This window comes from Theropithecus gelada, chromosome 2, assembly GCF_003255815.1.
Source record: "Theropithecus gelada isolate Dixy chromosome 2, Tgel_1.0, whole genome shotgun sequence".
In the NCBI taxonomy this organism is placed as follows: domain Eukaryota; kingdom Metazoa; phylum Chordata; class Mammalia; order Primates; family Cercopithecidae; genus Theropithecus; species Theropithecus gelada.
The window spans coordinates 20,820,226-20,842,850 of record NC_037669.1 but is presented as its reverse complement, the minus strand read 5'-3'; the positions used below and the strand labels follow the sequence as shown (position 1 = coordinate 20,842,850).

Sequence of the window (22,625 nt, the reverse complement as noted above, 5' to 3'; positions counted from 1 at the left end):
TACATGGAAAACAGCAGCTATGTCTCCTCAGACAGAACCACTGGATCTGGGCAACTTCCAGTGTAAGCAGCTTATCTTTGCTTAACTAGCTTTCTTTACCATGTTTTGTGAGTTTCCCTTTCTCATGCAAAGCTACCCTTTGTTTTGAGAAAGAACCCACTACTACCCATGGTTCCTAGAGATTTGCCTAGTCCTGCTTCTTTCCTTGGGACTGTGCTAATAGGTACTACGATATCTAAAAATCAATTAATCTGTCAGTATTGATTATCTGCATCCATTAAAATGTCTAAAACTCTTCATATGCTGTGCTAGTAAGGAGTTCCTGTGATCATCTGAGGCTTAGTTCTCATGAAACTAAATGATCTATAAAATTTCATTTGCCTTAAAGATAAGGAACATTGAGGTAGAACTGGTTAATCTAATACATTTAATTATCGAATACATATCAACTTGGATATATTCATAATATACAATTTAACTTTTTAAAGCTGAAGAATTGTCCTTTTTTATTGTATAAATGTTTAATCTCAAAAATCATGGATACAGTATACTTTATCTATCTAACCAAACTGCTTTTGTAATGCTGTTACTAAATGTTAATGAGTTGCTTGAGATCTGTCACATGATACAGAGCATTTGTAACAATTTTCGTGGACAAGGACCACATCTCTTTAGCTGCAGAATTTCCTAAATAGAATTAAGTTTGTATTTAATCATAGTTCACCTAGTCCATATTTAAACATTGGAGCATTTGCCCTAAAATCCTGTTGGTTTTTCATTCCATTTTGTTTTAGTGTTCCCTTAAATACCACTTGATTTCAAATGCGATTGTTTACAAACCAGCAGCTCAGATAATATAGAGATTAATTATTATATCACTTGAACTGACTTTACAAAAAGGTACTGAGATATAATAGAGTGAACTATATTCTTCTGCCTGAGTTGGCTTCTTTCTTTGAGTTGATGGGGACACACATTCACCTCCAGTGAAGACATCCAGGTTCAGTTGCTTCTACATGTCCCTTCTATACCGAAGTAGAAAAAAGTACACCAAAAAAATTGGCCATAGTCTGGATCCTCGGGCAACTTTAAGTTGTTAGTTATAAGCCTCATAATCTGATAGTCCAAGAGCATGCTGACATAGATTTAAATCCCAGACCAGCTTTATTTTAGATATGCAACTTGTGTATAAAATTAGACTGTTTGAGCCTTAGTTTCCTTTTATCCTGAGGAGAAAATTAAATAAGATATTTGAATATGCAGCATAAACTAGAAATTGTTAATGTTTATCGGTAGGAGCAATGTTTGTAATGTTGGTGGATTTATGAAGAGGCATTAGCACTTGAAAGGATTAAAAATGGGAAATATATATTTACAAAGCACAAGACAAATGTATATTCAAAAGCTAGAATTCTGAAATTCTAAATTTCTTTTTAATTAGGAAGGAAGCTTCTAGATCCATTTTGAGAATTCTGATCTTCCATTTAAAAAAATATTAAATCAGCTGTTAAAACTTGAGCCAAATGGAAATCAGAGAAGACATGCAATAGATGTTTCAACTACTAAAAGGCAGGGTTAATATTAAGAAGAATGTCATACAGTGATGAGGAATGTCCCAAGCCAAAGATGCTTTTTGAAGGTGGTTGCTTTGGTGCATAAGCAACTGGAGTGTCATATAAATTGTTCTTTTGGTGATTTAGCAGCACGTGAACCTTTCCTATTGGAATCTTAACCCTTTTCTAGTCATTTTCAAACCACAACTCAAGGATGATAAATAATAATAAAAGCAGCATAATAATAGGTACTACCTGTTGAACAAAATCCATGAAAAATACTATCAGGCACTTTCCACCTATACCTAATTTAATCCCCACAAGCAGTGTTATGAAGAGATATTAACATTGTATGGATGGGAAGACTGAGATCAAGTTCAAGACAAGTGGCTTAATTTGTCTCTTTCCATTAAGCTGTTTGGTTTCTTTTTTTTTTTTTTTTTAATCAATTTTACTTGCATTTTAAGTCCTTCCATCTTTTTCTAACAAATATCCCTTCACAGCTGAGGAAAAAATATAAAATGGACAGATTTTACTTCACAATTCTCTCCCTTCCCCTCTCCCTTTCCAGTCTGTTAGGAGAGCCAGCTGAGAGAGAGTTTGGGATCCAAAAGAAGTCTCAGGGACAGTACTAGGTAACAGTCATCAGGACTTTAATAGCTGCACCGATACTATCCAGAATCCATGGCCACTGTCTTCCAGTGTAATTTTTAATTTTCGGAAGAATGGTCATACAAAATTGTTCAGAAAAAATCCTTCTCCTCTTGGGGTTTTTTAAATATGCGATTAAGAATCTTTCCTGAGGCTGGGCGTAGTGGCTCATGCTTGTAATCCCAACAGTTTGTGAAACTGAGATGGGTGGATCGCTTGAGCTCAGGAGTTCAAGACCAGCCTGGGCAACACGGCGAAATCCTGTCTCTAAAAAAAATTAGCTGGGTGTGGTGGTGTGCTACTCAGGAGGCTGAGGTGGGAGGATAGCATGACCCCAGGAGGTGGAGGTTGCAGTGAGCAGAGACCCTGTCTCAAAAGAAAAAAAAAAAAATCCTCCCCAAATATGAATTGGTGATTTGGGGTCTATCTGGGTTATTCTAGTTTTTTATTTTATTTCCAATATTCATCTCACACCACTGGACTCTGTGCTAATAGCAGAAATCCCTAATATAACTTGCCAGACTTTGGCAGTCTTTTCACCTTATCTGATGCCCGGTACTTGTGTATTTCTTCATATTAATGAAGCTGATTTTGAGTGGGGTTTATTGTTTGGGTTTTTGGATCTTTTTTAGTTCTCTGTATCATCTCATCACATGCATTAAGCTAAGTCCCAAATGAGAGCAGGGAAGTCCAATGAACAAATGTGTGAATGGCATTCTCTTATTCTAAATTTCTTTCCCTTTTGATGAGCCCTGCAAGTTCACAGAAATGTGCCTTTAAGTGAAATTTAGGCAGACCTCTACACAGACTTTAAGGATAGTATTTTGTTTTTCAATGCAAGGAAAATAATCAAGGAAGCATAACTTATGTAGGCAGTGGGTACAAAAACCCACTACTCCTATAGTTCAAAATAATGAACTATTGTTCAAAATACTCCTATAGTTCAAAATAATGAAAAGTAGAGTTTATTATTTGATTAGCTGCTATTTGCTGCTGTGATGCTCAACTCAAAGTTTTCTGCAGCAGTACCATGTATCCAGTAGCCTTTCCCCCAACTATATTCTAAAGCCTGTAGAGCAGAGAACATGTCTACTCAGGCACCACTCTTCATACAGTGCTTTCCCCAAATGGGGCTTTGTAGCAGCGGCAGACTATCTGACTCACCTAACAAAACCAAAGGCTATGTCTCCAAAGCAACCACAGGCATGGCATGGGTCTTCACCAGTTACCAGGCCCTTCCTTTGCCTCTGGTAAAGGAAATGCAGAAATGGTCAATGAGCAAATCCTAAAATGCTTCTGGAACCTTCATCTGCTGACCCATCCCCATATGAAAATTGCCAATGTGTAAGATCAATATGTCTCTAGAACTTCAATCTCAATTGCCCACTTTATGTGAGTGGCTTTTTTATGCTAATAGCTTCAGGAGCAATTAAATCAACCAAGAAATAAAGACAAGTATCTGTTGGCTTTTTTCGCTTTACAGAATATGAAGTTATATCCAGAGAAAATGGGTCATTCAGTGGGAAGAACAAGTCCATTCAAATTACCAATCAGACCTTTTCCACAGTAGAAAATCTGAAACCAAACACAAGGTAAGCCACCAGTGCTATTCCAGGCAAATTCTGAGAGTGCAAAAGTTACAACCACGACAAAGGAAAGAAATTATATTATCTTCTCTGTCTTGAGGGTGGCTCCAGCTTCCATTTCACTCTTGGGTTTTCTATATATAGCACTAGATACCTCTAAAGTCATGTTTTGCAAATATTTGAATTACTGGTGGGTTTAAAATTGCTGGCAAGATGGTTTTGTTAATAATAGTATGACATCTTTAAAAAAAAAATTCGATGCCAAATGTTGATATTAAATACTAAGTCTGTGGATCAGTAATGACTGTGCATGATGTAAACTAGATTGGAAGCACCAAAAAATTAAAATGCTGGAAAGGAGAGGGCAATGAAAGGAAAGTCTTGTGACACAATGTAGGTGAAAGTTTTTAAGAGTTAATACTTAAAATAACTACAGACTAGTCTCAGGCACAGCAATTCTTTGCTTTGGGACCTTTTGTCATGGATAAAATGAAATCGAGTTTTACAAGAGTTACATATCTTTAACAGTGTTATCTGATAACTTTTCTAAGTATCCCTGTTTATTACACATTGATACCAGGTTGTTCGTATTGCTGTACAGTTTTGTGATTCTTTTTTCAATCTAAAATATCCAACATTTTATTAGTTCATTTTATTATTGAAAGAAAAGGGTCTTAGACATTTCTAGAAATGTAGTAAGGAAGTTCCAAGTTTTCTTTTTTTCATAATGTTCACAGTGTCATCAATCGATTGAATTGAATTGGTTATTGATAGTGACACTCAAAAGAGCCTATTTTGGCTCTGACCCTAGGGAGACTCTTGTAATCTTTCTGTAGAAAAGGAAGCACCATCTAATTCACTGCAGGCAGTTCACTGTGTACAAACTAGTCCGATACTGCAAAAGGGATACTTCTTTCACAAGCATGGGGTTTTTCTTTAAAGTTCTCCATTTTAAGATATATTTTACAACTGCCGATTTTCTTAAAAGATTTTTAGCCAAAATAAGCATATGTCAGTAAAAGCCCATTTGATCTTGGTTCTGTTTCCTTAGCATTTCCTTAGATTGAGAGGAGGAGGAAGCCTGTTTTTACAGGCTTAATATATTTGAAGAAATGAGTGAAAGAAAAGGTCACTTAATTTGAACTTTTTAATAGGTGAATTTGTGCATATGAAACTTGGCTTCTCCGTTTTCTGCTCTTTATTCCACATAATAAAAAGTGACTTGTAAAGTACAGTACAGTCATTGAAAGGCATCCAGTTTCTCAATGCTCATTGCGGTTTTTTTCTGAATTGGACTGTCCTCAGATCTTCTCTCAGTGCACCTATTAGCTCATGACCTGAATGTTGAATACAGTTATTCCAGTATCATTTTAAACCCAATTTGTTTGTAAAAGGTTTGCATTTGCATTTCCATTCAGCAAACATTTCTTAAGTATGGCTACACACACGAATAAACATGGTGGCTGCCCTTGAACTCAAGGCTAGAGGGGAGGCAGTTAATGACCAAGTATTCTATACAAAGTAGCGAGAACTCTGAATGGAGTATGCCCAAGGTGCTAGGGGATCCCAGGGCAGGAGGCGCTACACAACGTAGCGGAAATTAGGAAAATCTTCCTGAAGAAGGTGACACCTGGTCTGAGGCTTGAAGGATGAGTGGGAAGGAGCTAGCCAGGTGATTATAGGGAAAGAGTATTAGAATAGTATATGTCAGTACATGGAAGGCCAAAATGGCCTGGTTGTGTGCAGTGAAAAATAGGCTATTTTTACCTCCGTCCACATGAGTAGTGGTAAGTGGATGGAGGCAGAGGAAACAGAATGGGAAGCCAGGGTGGGAGAGGATCTTATAAGCTAGATCAGGAGATGGGGAGACCCTGAGGCGTGGTAATTGGGAGGATGACTTGCTCCCACTTTTCATTTGTGTTTTCATTCTGGCTTTTAGTTGGAATAATCACTTTTAATATTTGAGCCTGTTTATATTAAGTAACAATTGCTGGAATAAAGCTAACAAAAAATAACTTTTTGTTAATGTCTTGGCAAGAGTGCCATTTGGGCATCTGACCTGCCTGGTGAGGTAGGTAGAGAAAAGTGCCCCAGGGCTAAGATGCATTTTATTCTGTAATCACAGGTCATGGGGTTCACATGTAGCTTCTGGTTGTAATTGTTTTAGGACTCATTCTAGCTGTTTCTGGAAATTGCTTCAGACTGAAAGAGAGCATGGCCCTCTTTATCCTACTCTCATCATATATCCTGTTTATTACTCCTGTCTTTCGTCAGTGGGCCTTCTGAGGAGGACCCCTAGAACTATCCTTACCTCAAGACTAGCAAAACCCAGAGGAGTGCCTGTCTAGACTTTTTTTTTTTTTTTTTTTTTTTTTTTTTTGAGACAAAGTCTTGCTCTTGTTGCCCAGGCTGGAGTGCAATGGCGCAATCTCAGCTCACTGCAACCTCTGCCTCCCAGGTTCAAGCGATTCTCCTGCCTGAGCCTCCCAAGTAGCTGGGATTACGGGCACCTGCCACCACACCCGGCTAATTTGTCTGTATTTTTAGTAGAGATGGGGTTTCACCCCGTTGGCCAGGCAGGTCTCGAACTCCTGACCTCAGGTGACTAACCTGTTTTAGCCTCCCAAAGTGCTGGGATTACAGGGGTAAGCCACCATGCCCGGCCCCTGTCTAGATTTAGCTTTGGGAAAAAGCAATGTTAAATCAAATTTAGGGCCTCCTAAATCAGGATCCCATGCCGAATTTTACTACTGGCACTAATCTGAGGCCATTCAGTGTGTCTGTTATATGTGGCTTACTTAATATTACTTTAAGAATTTGGTATGGTTCAATGAAATCCATCAGGATACCAAAATCATTAATTTTCATATAAATGATTTGGCCAGGATTATATTGGTAGTCTCTAACTAATGGATCATGACTTAGGAGTTGTAAATCAGTAGTCTGAAGTAAAGAACATTTTTCCATTTTGGGAAAAATATAATACATATGGATGTAAAGGTGCTTTCATGAACACTGTTTAGTCCTCAGTATGTGAAAAACTTTATGGTGGTCAAGGAGTTCAGTAGATCCTAGCCCCCTGATGAGCCTGTGAATGAATTTCACATCGCTCTTACCAGGTATGTCAGAGATTCATTTATCTATTCAATGAGCAAAAATGTTTGGGCTGAAATATTAAAACATACTGAAATCTCCATTAGAAAAAATAATGAATTATGGAAAAATAAAATGAGGTAAATTATTTCAATTAATTTGAGATTTCTGAAGCCTAAAAGTATCTGGAGAAACAAAAGTAACACCTGTTAAACAATTGGAGAGCATTAAAAAAGCATACAAAGTAAGTGTAGGATTGATACCGAAGTTCTGTGATTTAGGAGAGAAGCCTTCATAGAATACTTGGGACTAGAATGTGATAAAGAATAGAATGGAATGGGTAAGCCAACAAGGAAAGGAAAAACAACAACAGTATTTTTCTTTCTAATCAAATCCATACACATTATTTAGGTGACATACAAGTAGTTCTCAAACTTACTATTGATAGCAAGGCTTCAGCCAGAATGATAAAATCACTAGTGTCCAAATAGCATGAAAAGGTTTTTTCATACTACCTTAAGTTGTTAAGGCAAGGTTTCTTTCCATTGTGTTCCTTCTACCCAACCATGATCCAAGATTAACACTAATAAAAGACACCGTAAAATAAAGAGGAGGTATGTACAGGATGCAGCCACCAGGTGGCTTTTATTAGCTGTAAAAAAAACAAACAAAAACACAACTCTGATCATATTTCAATGCTTGGGGGAAATTTTGAATCAAAGTGTATGGTAAAATTGAATTTTTGAAATAGATAAACTTGGAATTTTAGCTGTTAAAATACCCTCATGAGGTTCTGGAATTTCCTATTTGAAAAACTGTAAGATGGATCAAAGCTTCTGAAAGAATTATTACAGCTGTGTTCCAACACTAGGAGATACATGTAAATCATTTATTTTAGTAGCATTTTCCATCACTTGTTCTGACTAAAAAACATGAGATCTGAATTCAGATGATAATTACTGGCTAAACTTTACACACCAACATGGGTAGAGTAGAGCTTCATGTTACAACACTTAATCCAGGAGAAACAAGGCAGGGATTAGAGATCTATAGAGTGCTTTTGTTACAAATTCTGAATGATCACACCCTAATCCTGAAACAGAGTGACAGTTGAGTATTCCCCTACCTTTCCTTTCACAGTGTATACCAACCTTCTCCTGCCTGTTTTTATGACATAAGCAGGTTTTTATCTAGCCTGCAGAAGCTCAAAAAATTGTCCAAAGGACCATCTAGCAGCTCTTTTGCTAATGGTAGAGTTCAGCTCCACACCTAGCATTAGATGTTCTTGTCAATAGAGAGCCGCATGGCTGTTCTAGGGTGCTAGGTGCAGCTCCAAAGGTGGCACAGGGGGCCTCCCCAGCCTGGCTACCAGCTGCAGTGCACTGTGGTTGCATATGTGCACAGGGAAGGGGGTGTCATTTGCGGGGAGATGTGATTGTTTTAGTCAAATGATGCAAAAGAGATCGGTTAACACAAGCAAATTTCATCTCTTTAAGGGCTCCCTCTCTTACCCCTTACTCCTAAAATAAAATGTAGATATTGGTATCCAGCTGAATCAGTACTCATCTACCCTCCCCAGTACTTACTTTCGATTTATTTCTAACCTAGAAGTCCTCTTCTTTTTTTTTTTTAATTTATTTATTATTATTATACTTTAAGTTCTAGGGTACATGTACATAACGTGCAGGTTTGTTACATATGTATACTTGTGCCATGTTGGTGTGTTGCACCCATCAACTCGTCAGCACCCATCAACTCGTCATTTACATCAGGTATAACTCCCAATGCAATCCCTCCCCCCTCCCCCCTCCCCATGATAGGCCCCGGTGTGTGATGTTCCCCTTCCTGAGTCCAAGTGATCTCATTGTTCAGTTCCCACCTATGAGTGAGAACATGCGGTGTTTGGTTTTCTGTTCTTGTGATAGTTTGCTAAGAATGATGGTTTCCAGCTGCATCCATGTCCCTACAAAGGACACAAACTCATCCTTTTTTATGGCTGCATAGTATTCCATGGTGTATATATGCCACATTTTCTTAATCCAATCTGTCACTGATGGACATTTGGGTTGATTCCAAGTCTTTGCTATTGTGAATAGTGCCGCAATAAACATACATGTGCATGTGTCTTTATAGCAGCATAATTTATAATCCTTTGGGTATATACCCAGTAATGGGATGGCTGGGTCATATGGTACATCTAGTTCTAGATCCTTGAGGAATCGCCATACTGTTTTCCATAATGGTTGAACTAGTTTACAATCCCACCAACAGTGTAAAAGTGTTCCTATTTCTCCACATCCTCTCCAGCACCTGTTGTTTCCTGACTTTTGAATGATCGCCATTCTAACTGGTGTGAGATGGTATCTCATTGTGGTTTTGATTTGCATTTCTCTGATGGCCAGTGATGATGAGCATTTTTTCATGTGTCTGTTGGCTGTATGAATGTCTTCTTTTGAGAAATGTCTGTTCATATCCTTTGCCCACTTTTTGATGGGGTTGTTTGTTTTTTTCTTGTAAATTTGTTTGAGTTCTTTGTAGGTTCTGGATATTAGCCCTTTGTCAGATGAGTAGATTGCAAAAATTTTCTCCCATTCTGTAGGTTGCCTGTTCACTCTGATGGTAGTTTCTTTTGCTATGCAGAAGCTTTTTAGTTTAATTAGATCCCATTTGTCAATTTTGGCTTTTGCTGCCATTGCCTTTGGTGTTTTAGACATGAAGTCTTTGCCCATGCCTATGTCCTGAATGGTACTACCTAGGTTTTCCTCTAGAATTTTTATGGTATTAGGTCTAACATTTAAGTCTCTAATCCATCTTGAATTAATTTTCATATAAGGAGTAAGGAAAGGATCCAGTTTCAGCTTTCTACTTATGGCTAGCCAATTTTCCCAGCACCATTTATTAAATAGGGAATCCTTTCCCCATTTCTTGTTTCTCTCAGATTTGTCAAAGATCAGATGGCTGTAGATGTGTGGTATTATTTCTGAGGACTCTGTTCTGTTCCATTGGTCTATATCTCTGCTTTGGTACCAGTACCATGCTGTTTTGGTTACTGTAGCCTTGTAGTATAGTTTGAAGTCAGGTAGCGTGATGCCTCCAGCTTTGTTCTTTTGACTTAGGACTGTCTTGGCAATGCGGGCTCTTTTTTGGTTCCATATGAACTTTAAAGCAGTTTTTTCCAATTCTGTGAAGAAACTCATTGGTAGCTTGATGGGGATGGCATTGAATCTATAAATTACCTTGGGCAGTATGGCCATTTTCACGATATTGAGTCTTCCTATCCATGAGCATGGTATGTTCTTCCATTTGTTTGTGTCCTCTTTTATTTCACTGAGCAGTGGTTTGTAGTTCCCCTTGAAGAGGTCCTTTACATCCCTTGTAAGTTGGATTCCTAGGTATTTTATTCTCTTTGAAGCAATTGTGAATGGAAGTTCATTCATGATTTGGCTCTCTGTTTGTCTGTTACTGGTGTATAAGAATGCTTGTGATTTTTGCACATTAATTTTGTATCCTGAGACTTTGCTGAAGTTGCTTATCAGCTTAAGGAGATTTTGGGCTGAGACAATGGGGTTTTCTAAATATACAATCATGTCATCTGCAAAGAGGGACAATTTGACTTCTTCTTTTCCTAACTGAATACCCTTGATTTCTTTCTCTTGCCTGATTGCCCTAGCCAGAACTTCCAACACTATGTTGAATAGGAGTGGTGAGAGAGGGCATCCCTGTCTTGTGCCAGTTTTCAAAGGGAATTTTTCCAGTTTTTGCCCATTCAGTATGATATTGGCTGTGGGTTTGTCATAAATAGCTCTTATTATTTTGAGGTACGTTCCATCAATACCGAATTTATTGAGCGTTTTTAGCATGAAGGGCTGTTGAATTTTGTCAAAAGCCTTTTCTGCATCTATTGTGATAATCATGTGGTTCTTGTCTTTGGTTCTGTTTATATGCTGGATTATATTTATTGATTTGCGAATGTTGAACCAGCCTTGCATCCCAGGGATGAAGCCCACTTAACAGAAAACCAAGTACTGTATGTTCTCTTATAAGAGGGAGCCAAATGATGAGAACACATGGACATAAAGAGGGGAACAGCAGACACTGGGGCCCACTGGAGGGTGGGAGACGGGAGAGGAGCAGAAAAATCAACGAGTGCTAGGCTTTGTATCTGGGTGACAAAATAATCTGTACAATGAACCCCTGTGACACAAGTTTACCTATATAACAAATCTGCATATGTACCCCTGAACCTAAAAGTTAAAAAAAAAAAAAAAAAAAAAACCCTCTCCTGCCATACAATTACCCAAGAACACCAATCCTTTATCTCCTTAGGCAATGTTTGCATCTTGTTAAACTAAAAGAAAAATATTAAGAGCGTCTCCTATCTACAGCAAACCACTTTGCAAAGACCACTATGATTAGTTTTAGTTCTGTGAATAGAGTAGCTGATCAAGTGTGTCTTAATAAGTCTTACACCACTGCTTATTGGGACAGCAAGTGTGGATTATCGTTCTCTTAAGTCTCCTTCAACTGTAAAATGATATAATTCTCTGATATTCAAAGCCATGCATGGAGTTGGTCAGAGAACTGGAACTGAAAACTAAAACCTAGGTCAATTCCATAACAAGTAGATTTGTCCCAGTAAACATTTTTTTGTCTTTAAATTTCTGTCCGCAGTCTGCAATTTGTTTTCAGATTGTTTTTAGCACACATTTTGATAATCCATTGATGGACCGAGTTCTTCCTAATGAACTGGCTGGGCAAATGGATGGACACACACAATCACTGCACACTGAAAAAGCCCTTTAATCCTACTCTTCTCTTCCAATGAACTCACCTCTCTCCTTACTTTACTGAAAAATTAAAGAATTCATTGTGTGTGCCAGACTTACATGTGGTCTAACAATTTCCTATGGAAAATGTACTGTCTAGTAATTAAGATAAATCAAATTCACTTAATCTGTTCAAGTACTTTTATTGACCTCTCTGGCTTGGGAGGATTTTGAAGAACAAATCTTCCTCTAAGACTGAAACCTACCAAAGTATCCTACAGCTGGCAGCAATGATAATTTGGGACTGTTGTTTATGTTGATTTAATAAAATGTTGGCACTGGTTACCTGGAATAGATGCAGCAACTTCTTATACACTGTCAATCTGGCTGAATGATGCAGGCATGTGGAATAGCCATTATACCCTTTTCATAGTGTTTCTGTGAAATTCTGGTCTCTGCATATTCTGTATTAACTTTTCAACATCTCTTCTTATGGGCTTTGTAGAAAGGAGTAAAATAAGCTGCCAAAGTGTCAGGCATTTTATTTAGTTTGTGGTAGGTGTGGGCAGCTGCAGACCAATTCCTTCCTTGTTGAAGAAGAAATTGACTTGATTGCTCCGTTTGACAACTTTTCATCGGGCAAAAGGACGGCTACCTAAAAGTACATAACTCCACTAGTCTATAAAGAGAACAATTATTCCCTCTCACATAACCATATCGTTTTTATTTTTCTTTGCTATTGCTTGGCATTTAGGAAGGGAGTGCAAGAAAGTGATTAACAGCTGCAGAATTAGAGTGCAGCCCAACTTCGGAGTCTGTGTCCCCACAGAAGTGGGGGAACACAAAAACATGCCCCTTATGGCGTAACAGCCAGCTAGTTTATGACCCCATGACTGCTGATACCCTGATTTAGCCTGATTTTGTCTTCTGAGTGCCCCCTTCGGTCTCCCCTCTTGCTCCTTATCGGTTTTCCCAGATCAGCGTAATAACTTTACATGTGGCAGGTATCCAGAAATGCTTCCCATAATCCTTCAGTGTCCTTGGAGTCAAGCTTACCCCAACTGATTAGATTTTCCTTTCCCATGTTGAGCAGCCCTTCCTCTATTTTTCTTATTCTACTTGTCCATTTATCTCCCTCTGACTGAACCCTCTCTGAATGGGGATGAAATATGTCACGATGACACTAGGGGTAAAAATCGGCTACACAACTCAAACCAACAGCTATAGGGTAGACTTTCTATATAAAAAGCAGTTTGCTTGAGGTTTGTAAGACTTTTGTTATAATGAAAACCAACTTTTTAAATCAGTAAGGAGTATATAAAAAGTTTATCAAATAATGAAAACTTCAGTTCAAAACTGTAGGCAAAAAATAGAAGGTTGTAGAAAGGATCAAAAGGAGTAGGGAATGGCAAGCGTCTGCTCCACCCAGATCTGAAGGTTACACTTGAGGATATTACCACCTCTTCCACTATAGAAGAAATCAGTCTCAGGCTACAATCCTGAAGGTTGGAGGTTCTTGTCTCTCAACAGTTTTGCTCATGAACCACAGGTCACACTTTTTGAAACCCGTTTTTCACTTTTCAATGAACTGATGTATGTTTTTTCTTCTCATGCTGATTTTTACAGTTGCTCTCGAACTGCTGGTGTCAAACAATATCCTCTATTATGCCACTCTTCTGAGATAATGCTTTGTAGTGCTTTCCAGACTCAATGAAACCTTAATATAACATTTTTTTTCTTAGCCTATGGATCTATGTTGATGGCAGGCAGAAAGGTTTACCTGTTAAATTTTCAATCTTTCCAATAACCCATGGGCTATGCCCTTATTATAATCTTCACAAGCAAAAAGCAAGTATGTGGCCATAGAAGAGTTCTGCCTTCAGAGTTCTATGGCAGTGTTTGTCAAATTCCCCAGTAATAGAAACTCTTTAAAAAAATTCTCGAGATACAAATATGATACTAGTGAATACTTATAACTACTACATGTCAGGCACCTTGCTTTTACATGCATTCTCATTTAATCCTCACAGATGCTTTTATACCCCTGTGAAGTTATAATTACTACAATGAATAGTATCCTCACAAATAGCATTATCCTCATTTTTATGTATGAGTAAACTGAAGCTCACAGAGGCTAAGTTACCTTAAAGTCACACATTAGTGAGCTGTGAATCTTTCTGGTTCTAGAACCCATGTTTTTAATGCCCCCTGGATCGTGCTGCCTCCTGATGGGGATGTGCGGGGAAGATGATTTTTTGGGATTTACACCTACCCAGGTAGAACCAGGCATGGCATTCTGTGAGGCTTCATTTACCTAGCTTGTCCTAGATGGGGCCAAAAGGCTTGACTGCATTTGTCATCTGGACTGCATTCCATTTAGATATTCATTTTGATGTGGTAGGTCTTACAGTTAATTTTCATTTTTATCAGAAATATATGTACACTGTTTTAAAATTACCACAAAAGCATTTCCTCCCTATTCCTAAATTTGGTTCCCCAGATGCAAGTATTTTTTACCATTTTGTCTATTTCTTCTGTTAATTAAATCCCTATGTCTAGACTGAGCTTTTCACAGGACGGTCAAATACTCCAGTCATGCCTTTGTTCTATTTGTTGTGTGTTTTTAATGGCACCATCTCTTTTGGAATTCCTACCATCTTTTGCCTGTTTTGAATCCCCTAATTCCCGCATCACAAGTCTTCTGCCTTGTTTACTCCATTACTTTGTAGCACTTAAGAAATGTCTTGAGGAAAAGCTATAAAAGGCAGTATTTTTGAGTCCTTACATGTTTTAAAATTTGTGTTTTACTTTGATACTATTCTTTAGCTGGAATATTAGGATATAATGAACTTTTGAAGGAATTGTTCTATTGTTTTCTCACTTCCAGTGTTACTGTTAAAAAGTCCAATGGCTTTCTGATTCTAGATCCCTTGAATGGGACCTATTATTTTCTTCTTAGTTTTTAGGACTTGTCTTTATCACCCCAGTACTCTGAAATTTTGTAACTCATATGTTTTAGTCCTTTGTCTTTTTTTTTTCATTTTGCTGGGCAGAGTAGGTCTTTTCAATCTGGAAACTCATATCTTTCAGTACTGGGACATTTATTACACAATTTCCAGGGTAATTTTCTATCTCCTTTCCTGTTCTGTCTTCTAGAATTCCTACTAGTTGGGTACTATATTCTCTGGAATAATTCTCCAACTTTCTTTTCTCTCATTTTCTCATGTTTGACTTTTTGTTCCAGTATTTGTAAAATGTCCTCAACTTTATCTTCCAAAACTTCTATTTGAAGTTTCTTACTTCAAATAACTGTTTCCTGAAACTTTAAACTTTATTTTCTATGTACAATCAATATGAGACATTTCTCTTAGACCTATGATGTCATTCATCTGTGACAAAATGTGCTTCTTCAGAAGAAATTTTACCACCACAAGTCACTTTTGTTATATAGGGTTTAATGAGACCAAAACAAAAAGGTGCCTTTCAGTTCCCACGTTAATTTAGTGCAAAATAATTTCCTTGAAACTTGTCGAATATCACAAAATATTGGCCAAAAGAAAACCCCAAAAAAGTAGCTTGTATTTGTGGCATGCTAAAAATGGAGCTTCAGTGTACATAACTGTGAAATAAAAAGACATGGAGACAATTCCAGCAATCAGACTTGGCCAAAGCACAGGGCTTTTGGCAATGGCCTGGAACGAATGTGGAATGCATTGCCCATTTGAATCAAAGTCCAGATGGCTATGATTTCTTTTTTTCCATTTTCAGTTCACTATAGTTCTACAGGCTTTTTTTGTTTTGTTTTGTTTTTAGGCTTCTTAGCAAAAATTTAATCTCTGGAAAATATTTCATGTGAAAATACCCCATATGAGTGTAATTTCTGTAGATGACAAAGGTGTTTTTGTATCAACAATCTCTCATTGCAAATGACAATGACAAAGGCATGTGCCACCATGCCCGGCTAATTTTTGTATTTTTCGTAGCGACGGAGTTTCTCCATGTTGGTCAGGCTGTTCCCAAACTCGGGACCTCATGTGATCAGCCTGCCTCGGCCTCCCAAAGTGCTGGGATTACAGGCATGAGCCACCGCACCTGGTGCCAGTTTTAAAGTTTTGAAAAGCAAAAACAGTAACAGTACAAGTATTTTGAGCCTCATTGCTCTCAGCTGAAAATTAGGATAAGATTTATCTCATTAGGGTTTGCATGTGTTGTATTGCTGTATTTATGTAGAATGACTAATGCATCTCATACATAGTAAGCATTCAGAAAATGGCTGCCATTGTTGTAGCACTAGACTCTGTTGTCTTAGACTAGATACTAGCAGTGTTAATGCAATACCTCAGTGATCAAGAAACTGACTCCAATTTTTTTTTCCTGCTTAGTACCATCCATACCAAACTGACAGCTGTCATCCTTCTGTTTTTCACTTGTTTATAAAATATCTATCTTTTGTGCGTTCTGCATTCTTAATTATAAACTTCCCAAAGAAGGAAATTATTTATCTCCCAAAAGCCCTGAGCAAATCTGAGACTCTCAAAATATTATCAGCTGACTCAGGTTGACTTTTGAATTCAATGTTCTTTCACTGCTAAGTCCACTTGCTGCTGAAAGGAAATCTTAATTTCAGGCAAATGGCAAATTGCTTTATTGTTTACATTTCTTTAAAGGATTTGCTTTGCTTACATATTTTATGAATAAAAATTGCTAAATACTGCACAATAATTTGATGAATAATTCTTAAGGATACAATCAAAGCAACTTATAAGTCCAAGGGGCCTAGGGTTGTTTGGGGTTTTGTTTAACAGAAGGTTAAGGTACTCGCCGATATGAATTTGGAGTATGGAGGGAGAGAAATGTCTGCGTTTGTGTTCCTGCTCTTCATAAGGCAACATTACCATGCCTCTTTTCTGGAGACATCATAGCATCCTGTGATCTACAGAAGACCCAAGTTCCAGGCAATACAACTAGGAGTCCTTGCAAAGAAACACTTATGTCTATCTGTTCCCATAGTTTAGTCTACAGTTAAATACACTAACTACAGCTTAGTCTAGTAGTTCTCAAACATCACTGGGCACATGACTCACCTAGAGAAGTTATAATTTACCTGAATCTCCTCAAAAATTGCTTCAATACCTAGAGTAGGACAAGAAATTTGCAGTTTAACACACTTTCACCACTGCCACCCTATGATGTGATTCTGACATAAGTAGTTCAAACCCCACAGTGAGGAAGATGGCCTAAGTCCAGGATTATACTCAGGGTTGGTATAACAGAAAACAAAATGGAATCTTGCCACTTCTTAGCCCCAGGAAGTAGCTGAGACATCTTAAAGAAACAGGTTCCTTGTTACTGGAATTAGCCTTTGTCTACCATATACCCCTTTTTTATATGTCTATTAACCTGCCAAGTCATTTGTACGAATTTGGAGATTTTTAAAGACAACCATCTTTTTTATTAATGCTTACTCAAACCTTAGACAAGCTGTTCAGATAGTAAAACTAAGCAATCATTTTTCTTTCCTCAACCTACTTCTGGAACATATGTTACCACTCACTGTCATAATTTCAAAATAGAATCAGGAGGGATGTCAGTGTAACAGGGGAATGTTGCCTCCTAGCCCTCAAGAATGTATTACAAGTGTTTTTTTATTTTCCCCTAAACAGTTATGAATTCCAGGTGAAACCCAAAAACCCGCTTGGTGAAGGCCCGGTCAGCAACACAGTGGCATTCAGTACTGAATCAGGTAATTACATCAACAGTAATTCCCAAAAACAGTGTCAAAGGGCCACAGTGGAGCAATGTTTTGCATAGGAAGCCTGTTTGAAACCCAGCTAAACACTACATAATACTGTTTCTTGAATTTCTTAAAAACCCATTTGTGGGAAAAAGCAAACTGATGAAGGCTTAGAGAAACACCATTTATATTTTTCCTCACTTAAAGACACATCAGTTTAATTTAAAAAGCATAATCTATACTCTTCCAAAAAGCCAGTGAATGAATCCTCCTCTGTATGCCTAGAATCAAAATACCCGTGAGTGCATCCACAAAGGGAACACATGATAGTTTAATAACAGCTGTGAAATTTTCCAATTAGACCTTAAAAGTTCCAATTCCTTAATGAGATACATCTGCACATACAGCATTAATATTTGCATAATTTTTATACCAACTGTAGTTCATGGCATCTTGGTGATTTTTACCATGAAGTTTTTGTATCAAACTAAAAGCAGCAGCTTTTGAAATTCAAGTGGAGGCTGGAACAGGGACAACTGTTCCCAACTACTCAAATTACATATAACAGATACAGCTGAATACCTACCACGCAGATTATTCAATCAAGAACAATTTCCAAAACAAAGCAAACTTTAGCAAAAGAGTACCACTTTGCAAATAAGACTTTGTAACTGTAAGCACCCATCATCTTCACCATGCCACTGGAATGTTGGGGTTTTATCTAGTAAGGTCTGACTTTTGTATTTATTTCTCCTCAGCGGACCCAAGAGTGAGCGAGCCAGTTTCTGGTAAGTACCTGTCTCAATGAGACACAACTACATGCTTTTCTAAACTTATTCAACTGACCAGGCATGGCAGAATCTGAATCATGATTTCGCGTTTTTCCACTTAGTCTTCTTATAATACCAAACAGGTGTGAATGTTTACCTACACATTGTACAACACTGAGGACCCATGATGTTCTGGGAACAAGTTGGACATTTTGAAATTTACTTTCACTCATGCGCCAGGCTTATTATTATTTAATAAAATAGCCAGTGTAATCCCAGCACTCAGAAGCTGAGGTGGGAGAATTGCTTGAGCCCAGGCATAGGAGACCAGCCCGGCAATATGATGAGACTCCCTCTCTACAAAAAATTTACCAATAAAAAATTAGCTAGGCATGATGATGCACGCCTGTGGTCCTAGCTACTTGGGAGGCTGAGGTGGGATGTTCGCTTGAGTCCAGGGGGTTAATGCTACAGTGAGCCATGATCCCGCTTGGGCAACAGAGTGAGATCCTGTCTCAAAAAAAAAGAAAAGAAAATATAACACCCTCATTTCCACTTTTAATAACAAGTCGTATTAAAGCAGTTGTCTAAATTTTATAACATGCTACAAAAAAGAAACCTAAATTTCCTCCTAAATGACACTGCCTACATCTAGCTCTGCAGAGGCTATTCAACACCTAAACACCTTAACATACTGCTCTCAGATTGATCTATTGACAGAAACTTATTCTGGGGTTTACTTGTTTAAATCCTTCTAATATTTTTGGCTCCAATATTTAGCATGGGGGGAAAAAAAGGTATCAGCAAGTTGACAAATTCTGCAAACTGATTATTCTTAAAGTATCTGACCCAAGAGTCAGATACTAAACTCAAACTGTTTTCCTTACGTAGCAGGAAGAGATGCCATCTGGACTGAAAGACCCTTTGATTCAGACTCTTACTCAGAGTGTAAGGGCAAACAGTATGTCAAAAGGACATGGTATAAAAAATTTGTAGGAGTGCAGCTGTGCAACTCTCTCAGATACAAGATTTACTTGAGCGACTCCCTCACAGGTAAGCAGGGCTACCAGCTGTTTTCAGCCCTTAACTTATGGGAATGTTTTGCAGCATTGTACAACTTGGTCTTTTCTTAAAGAGTTTCAGGCACTAATGGGTGCTGTAAACACAAGTTTTCCTCTGAGCAAAATGTTATGGAAATGGTTATCATTCCTAGAAAACAAGGATGTAAGACATGCTATTAGAAGGTAAATAATAAAAATGCAATTATAAAACAGTGCCATCATGGCAAACTGGAATGTACATTCACTAACCATGGTCAAACTCCATTTTGTTACAACCATCCAGGAATAAAAAGCCTATTGACAATAAAGTGACTAAATCTAACGATAACCATGGAACGAATATAACATCTTCAAGATGCTAGAAGAGCTACAACCCCCTGCTCCATGCCCAATAGGTTATAATTTTCTATATTCATAGAGTAAAAATTTTTAATGAATAAGGCTGGCCCTAACATAAAAAAGTAGATATTTTTTCAGTCATTCAACTCTTCTAGGTGCTGAACACAAAGCAGCATAAAAGGTACTTCCTACTTTCCTATAGCTTACCTCTCCTTTCTTTCCTTGGTAAGAAGAGATAGATAATACGTAAATAAGTAAACATTTCATAGAGGTAAAGAACATTTTCAAAAAGGTGAAGGCCTAACAAGTTAGCACTAAGCTAAGGAGAAAATTGGGAAGGAACTAACCACACAAGGGTCTAGAGGAAAGAGGTCAAACGCCTAAGGCAGAATACACCTGGCCAGTTCCACCAGTATGGCCCAGACTTAGTAAGTGGAGGGGCAGGCAGGTGTGAAATCATGTGGAGCTTTGAAATCAGGTAAGAACTTTGGATTTTATTCTGAGTATAATGGGAGACTGCTGGAGAAATTTATGGAGAAAACAAACATTATCTGACATGCATTTTTAAAAGATCACTAATCTCTGATAAGGGGAGGGGAGGAAGAATACAGGTAGGCAAGAGACATTGTTGGTTTGAACTAGGGTAATAGAGAATGAGGGGAGAAAGTACAAAAACAGTAATGATTTCAGAATTGTCACATTTCAAAGAAAGTAAGTAATACTTTATCCTTTTAATTTCTGGTTCTTCAGGAAAATTTTATAACATAGGCGATCAGAGGGGTCATGGAGAAGATCACTGCCAGTTTGTGGATTCATTTTTAGATGGACGCACCGGGCAGCAACTCACTTCTGACCAGTTACCAATCAAAGAAGGTATGTTTTCTGATCCTCCTCATAAGCAACAGAGTTTTACAGATTAACCCAGAAAGAAATCAAGCTGAGAAAAGCAATCAATTTAAGAAGAATTCTATAGCACTACTGCTCCACATATCACGTATCTAGGAAAAAATGAAGACTTCAATGTAAGTTTCTCAGCTTAGAAACTTGGAGCCAAGGGAAATTAGACAGACATAATATAAATGCATTCTACTTCAAGAAAATCTAAACTTGCAAAAACAGCCACAAAAAAGCAGTTTCCCAAACTTAAATCATTCATGTATTAATGTTACGGGTTTTGTCATACTGAGTGCACTTGCATTATTATTTCCTTAAGAAAAAAAAAAAAAAAAATTTAACTACTGCTACCGTAAATGGAAAAAATAGTACTTACCTTGCAAGTAACTGTATAAATATAATTAAAATAGAATAATTCTGTGGGAAATGAATAACCTCTGTAAACTGCTAAAGACCCATTGGCACCAAGCTGTGTAATGAGGACTGAATAAGACTTAAAATTAATCCTTGTCTAAGCAGTGCAGAAGAGGGTAAATTAATTGTTCCTATTAGTCCGGAATCACCTGGAGGTTCTCTAAATAAACTATTTGATTCGATTTTTCAGTAACACATTTTGTTCACGGGCACTTAAAAATACCAACAATACTAAAAGATGACCTACTAAATTCTGTGAACACATTAATGGGCAGTGAAACTGTCCCTACCAACCATCCCTCCTAACCTGACATGGCAAATGTCAACAATTTCTCAGGTGCCCATTTTGCCAACCATGACTACACCTCAGGAAAAAACACCAGAGCTTCTTGCTCTCTGTTTTCTAAATTACCTCGCCTCACTAAGATTAGCCTTCAGCTATTCAATGACATCCTTCAATCTATAAGCTATGAGGGCAAAAATATAATACAGCAGCTATTAAAATGAAACTACTTTCTCTCTCAGGTTATTTCAGAGCAGTTCGCCAGGAACCTGTCCAATTTGGAGAAATAGGTGGTCACACCCAAATCAATTATGTTCAGTGGTATGAATGTGGGACTACAATTCCTGGAAAATGGTAGATGCTGCAAAGTTACCTTCTGTTTCATCATGGCAAACAAAATCATTGAAAATACTATGTCACATTCATTCAAAGCTATTTTGTTTACTATGTATAAAAGTCTACAATCTAATAGCAATACTAGATGTTTATTATTAGAAAAGATTGCTGAGAGTATTTATCAGGTTTTACAAAGTCATTTTAAGAAAGCAAAATATTGATGTTAACAGAAAAACATTTTTGGGGAAGCTGGCTCCCTATTCATGGTATTTTAAGAGATCGTTTGTATATTATTTATCACACTGTTGTAATGATGTTTTGAGATACTTTTATAACAAAATTAACATCAAAAAAGGTATATACTTTTAAAAAATATTTACTTTTATTGATGTGTACTCTTCCTATTGACGAGTTAATTCCATAAATCTCTACTTAGTTTAACTTATTGGATCAAATTATCTTCAGCATATATATCTGGGGAAAAAAGGTCCGAATTTTCACATTTATATTTAAACTTCCATTTTTTAGCAACAGCTGAATAGCTTTGTGGAGGATTTTAAGAGTTACACATTCATGCTAATATACATTTCCTTTAAACATCCACAAATTCTTAAAAAGACTGAATCAGTAAATTTCATTTCAGCTAAAAATGAAGTCTAATATATTGTTTCAAAAGATACATTTTTACATACCATAAATGTTACAATATCTGAATATGCTTTGTCAAACTATCCCTTTATGCAATTGTCTTCATATTGTTTTTATGATTCTAATCAAGCTGTATGTACAGACTGAATGTGAAGTCTGAGCACAAAAATAATGCACGATGAGATCGCCTACCATTTTATAGGACATTTACTATGTATTTATATGTTAAGACCTCTATGAATGAATGTATCAGAGAATGTCTTTGTAACTGTTTAATTCAATCTGTAATAAAAATCTGACTCATTTCTATTAAAAAGGTATTTTCCTTTAGGCGGGGAATGGGAATCCTTGCTGCACTGTTGCAGTCATTCTGAAAGGACCTTTCCCTGTACTTACCTTTCAACATGCTTCAATCTTATCAATGCTACATTTTGTATTTTTCAAGTAAGCATAAATTCTGCAATAAAGAGATGAGATGTAATTTTTTTTAAGATAGA

General features: G+C 37.3%; 1 protein-coding gene across 16 annotated transcripts in view; it reads left to right on the top strand.

Annotated features, from left to right (window-relative positions):
• Positions 1 to 22,619, top strand: part of ABI3BP (ABI family member 3 binding protein) — a 262,565-nt gene extending 239,946 nt beyond the window's left edge. For 15 of the 16 annotated variants that reach the window (XM_025377133.1, XM_025377139.1, XM_025377137.1 and 12 more), the window contains 6 exons: positions 3,688 to 3,796; positions 17,313 to 17,392; positions 18,142 to 18,171; positions 19,045 to 19,206; positions 20,304 to 20,426; positions 21,387 to 22,617. In XM_025377133.1, coding sequence (XP_025232918.1) covers positions 3,688 to 3,796; positions 17,313 to 17,392; positions 18,142 to 18,171; positions 19,045 to 19,206; positions 20,304 to 20,426; positions 21,387 to 21,502 — 620 coding nt within the window. In that variant the 3' untranslated portion in view covers positions 21,503 to 22,617. Of the gene's footprint in view, positions 1 to 3,687; positions 3,797 to 17,312; positions 17,393 to 18,141; positions 18,172 to 19,044; positions 19,207 to 20,303; positions 20,427 to 21,386 lie in introns of all 16 variants that reach the window. The other variant, XM_025377138.1, reaches the window with a different exon arrangement.
• Positions 22,620 to 22,625: the final 6 nt, after the last annotated feature.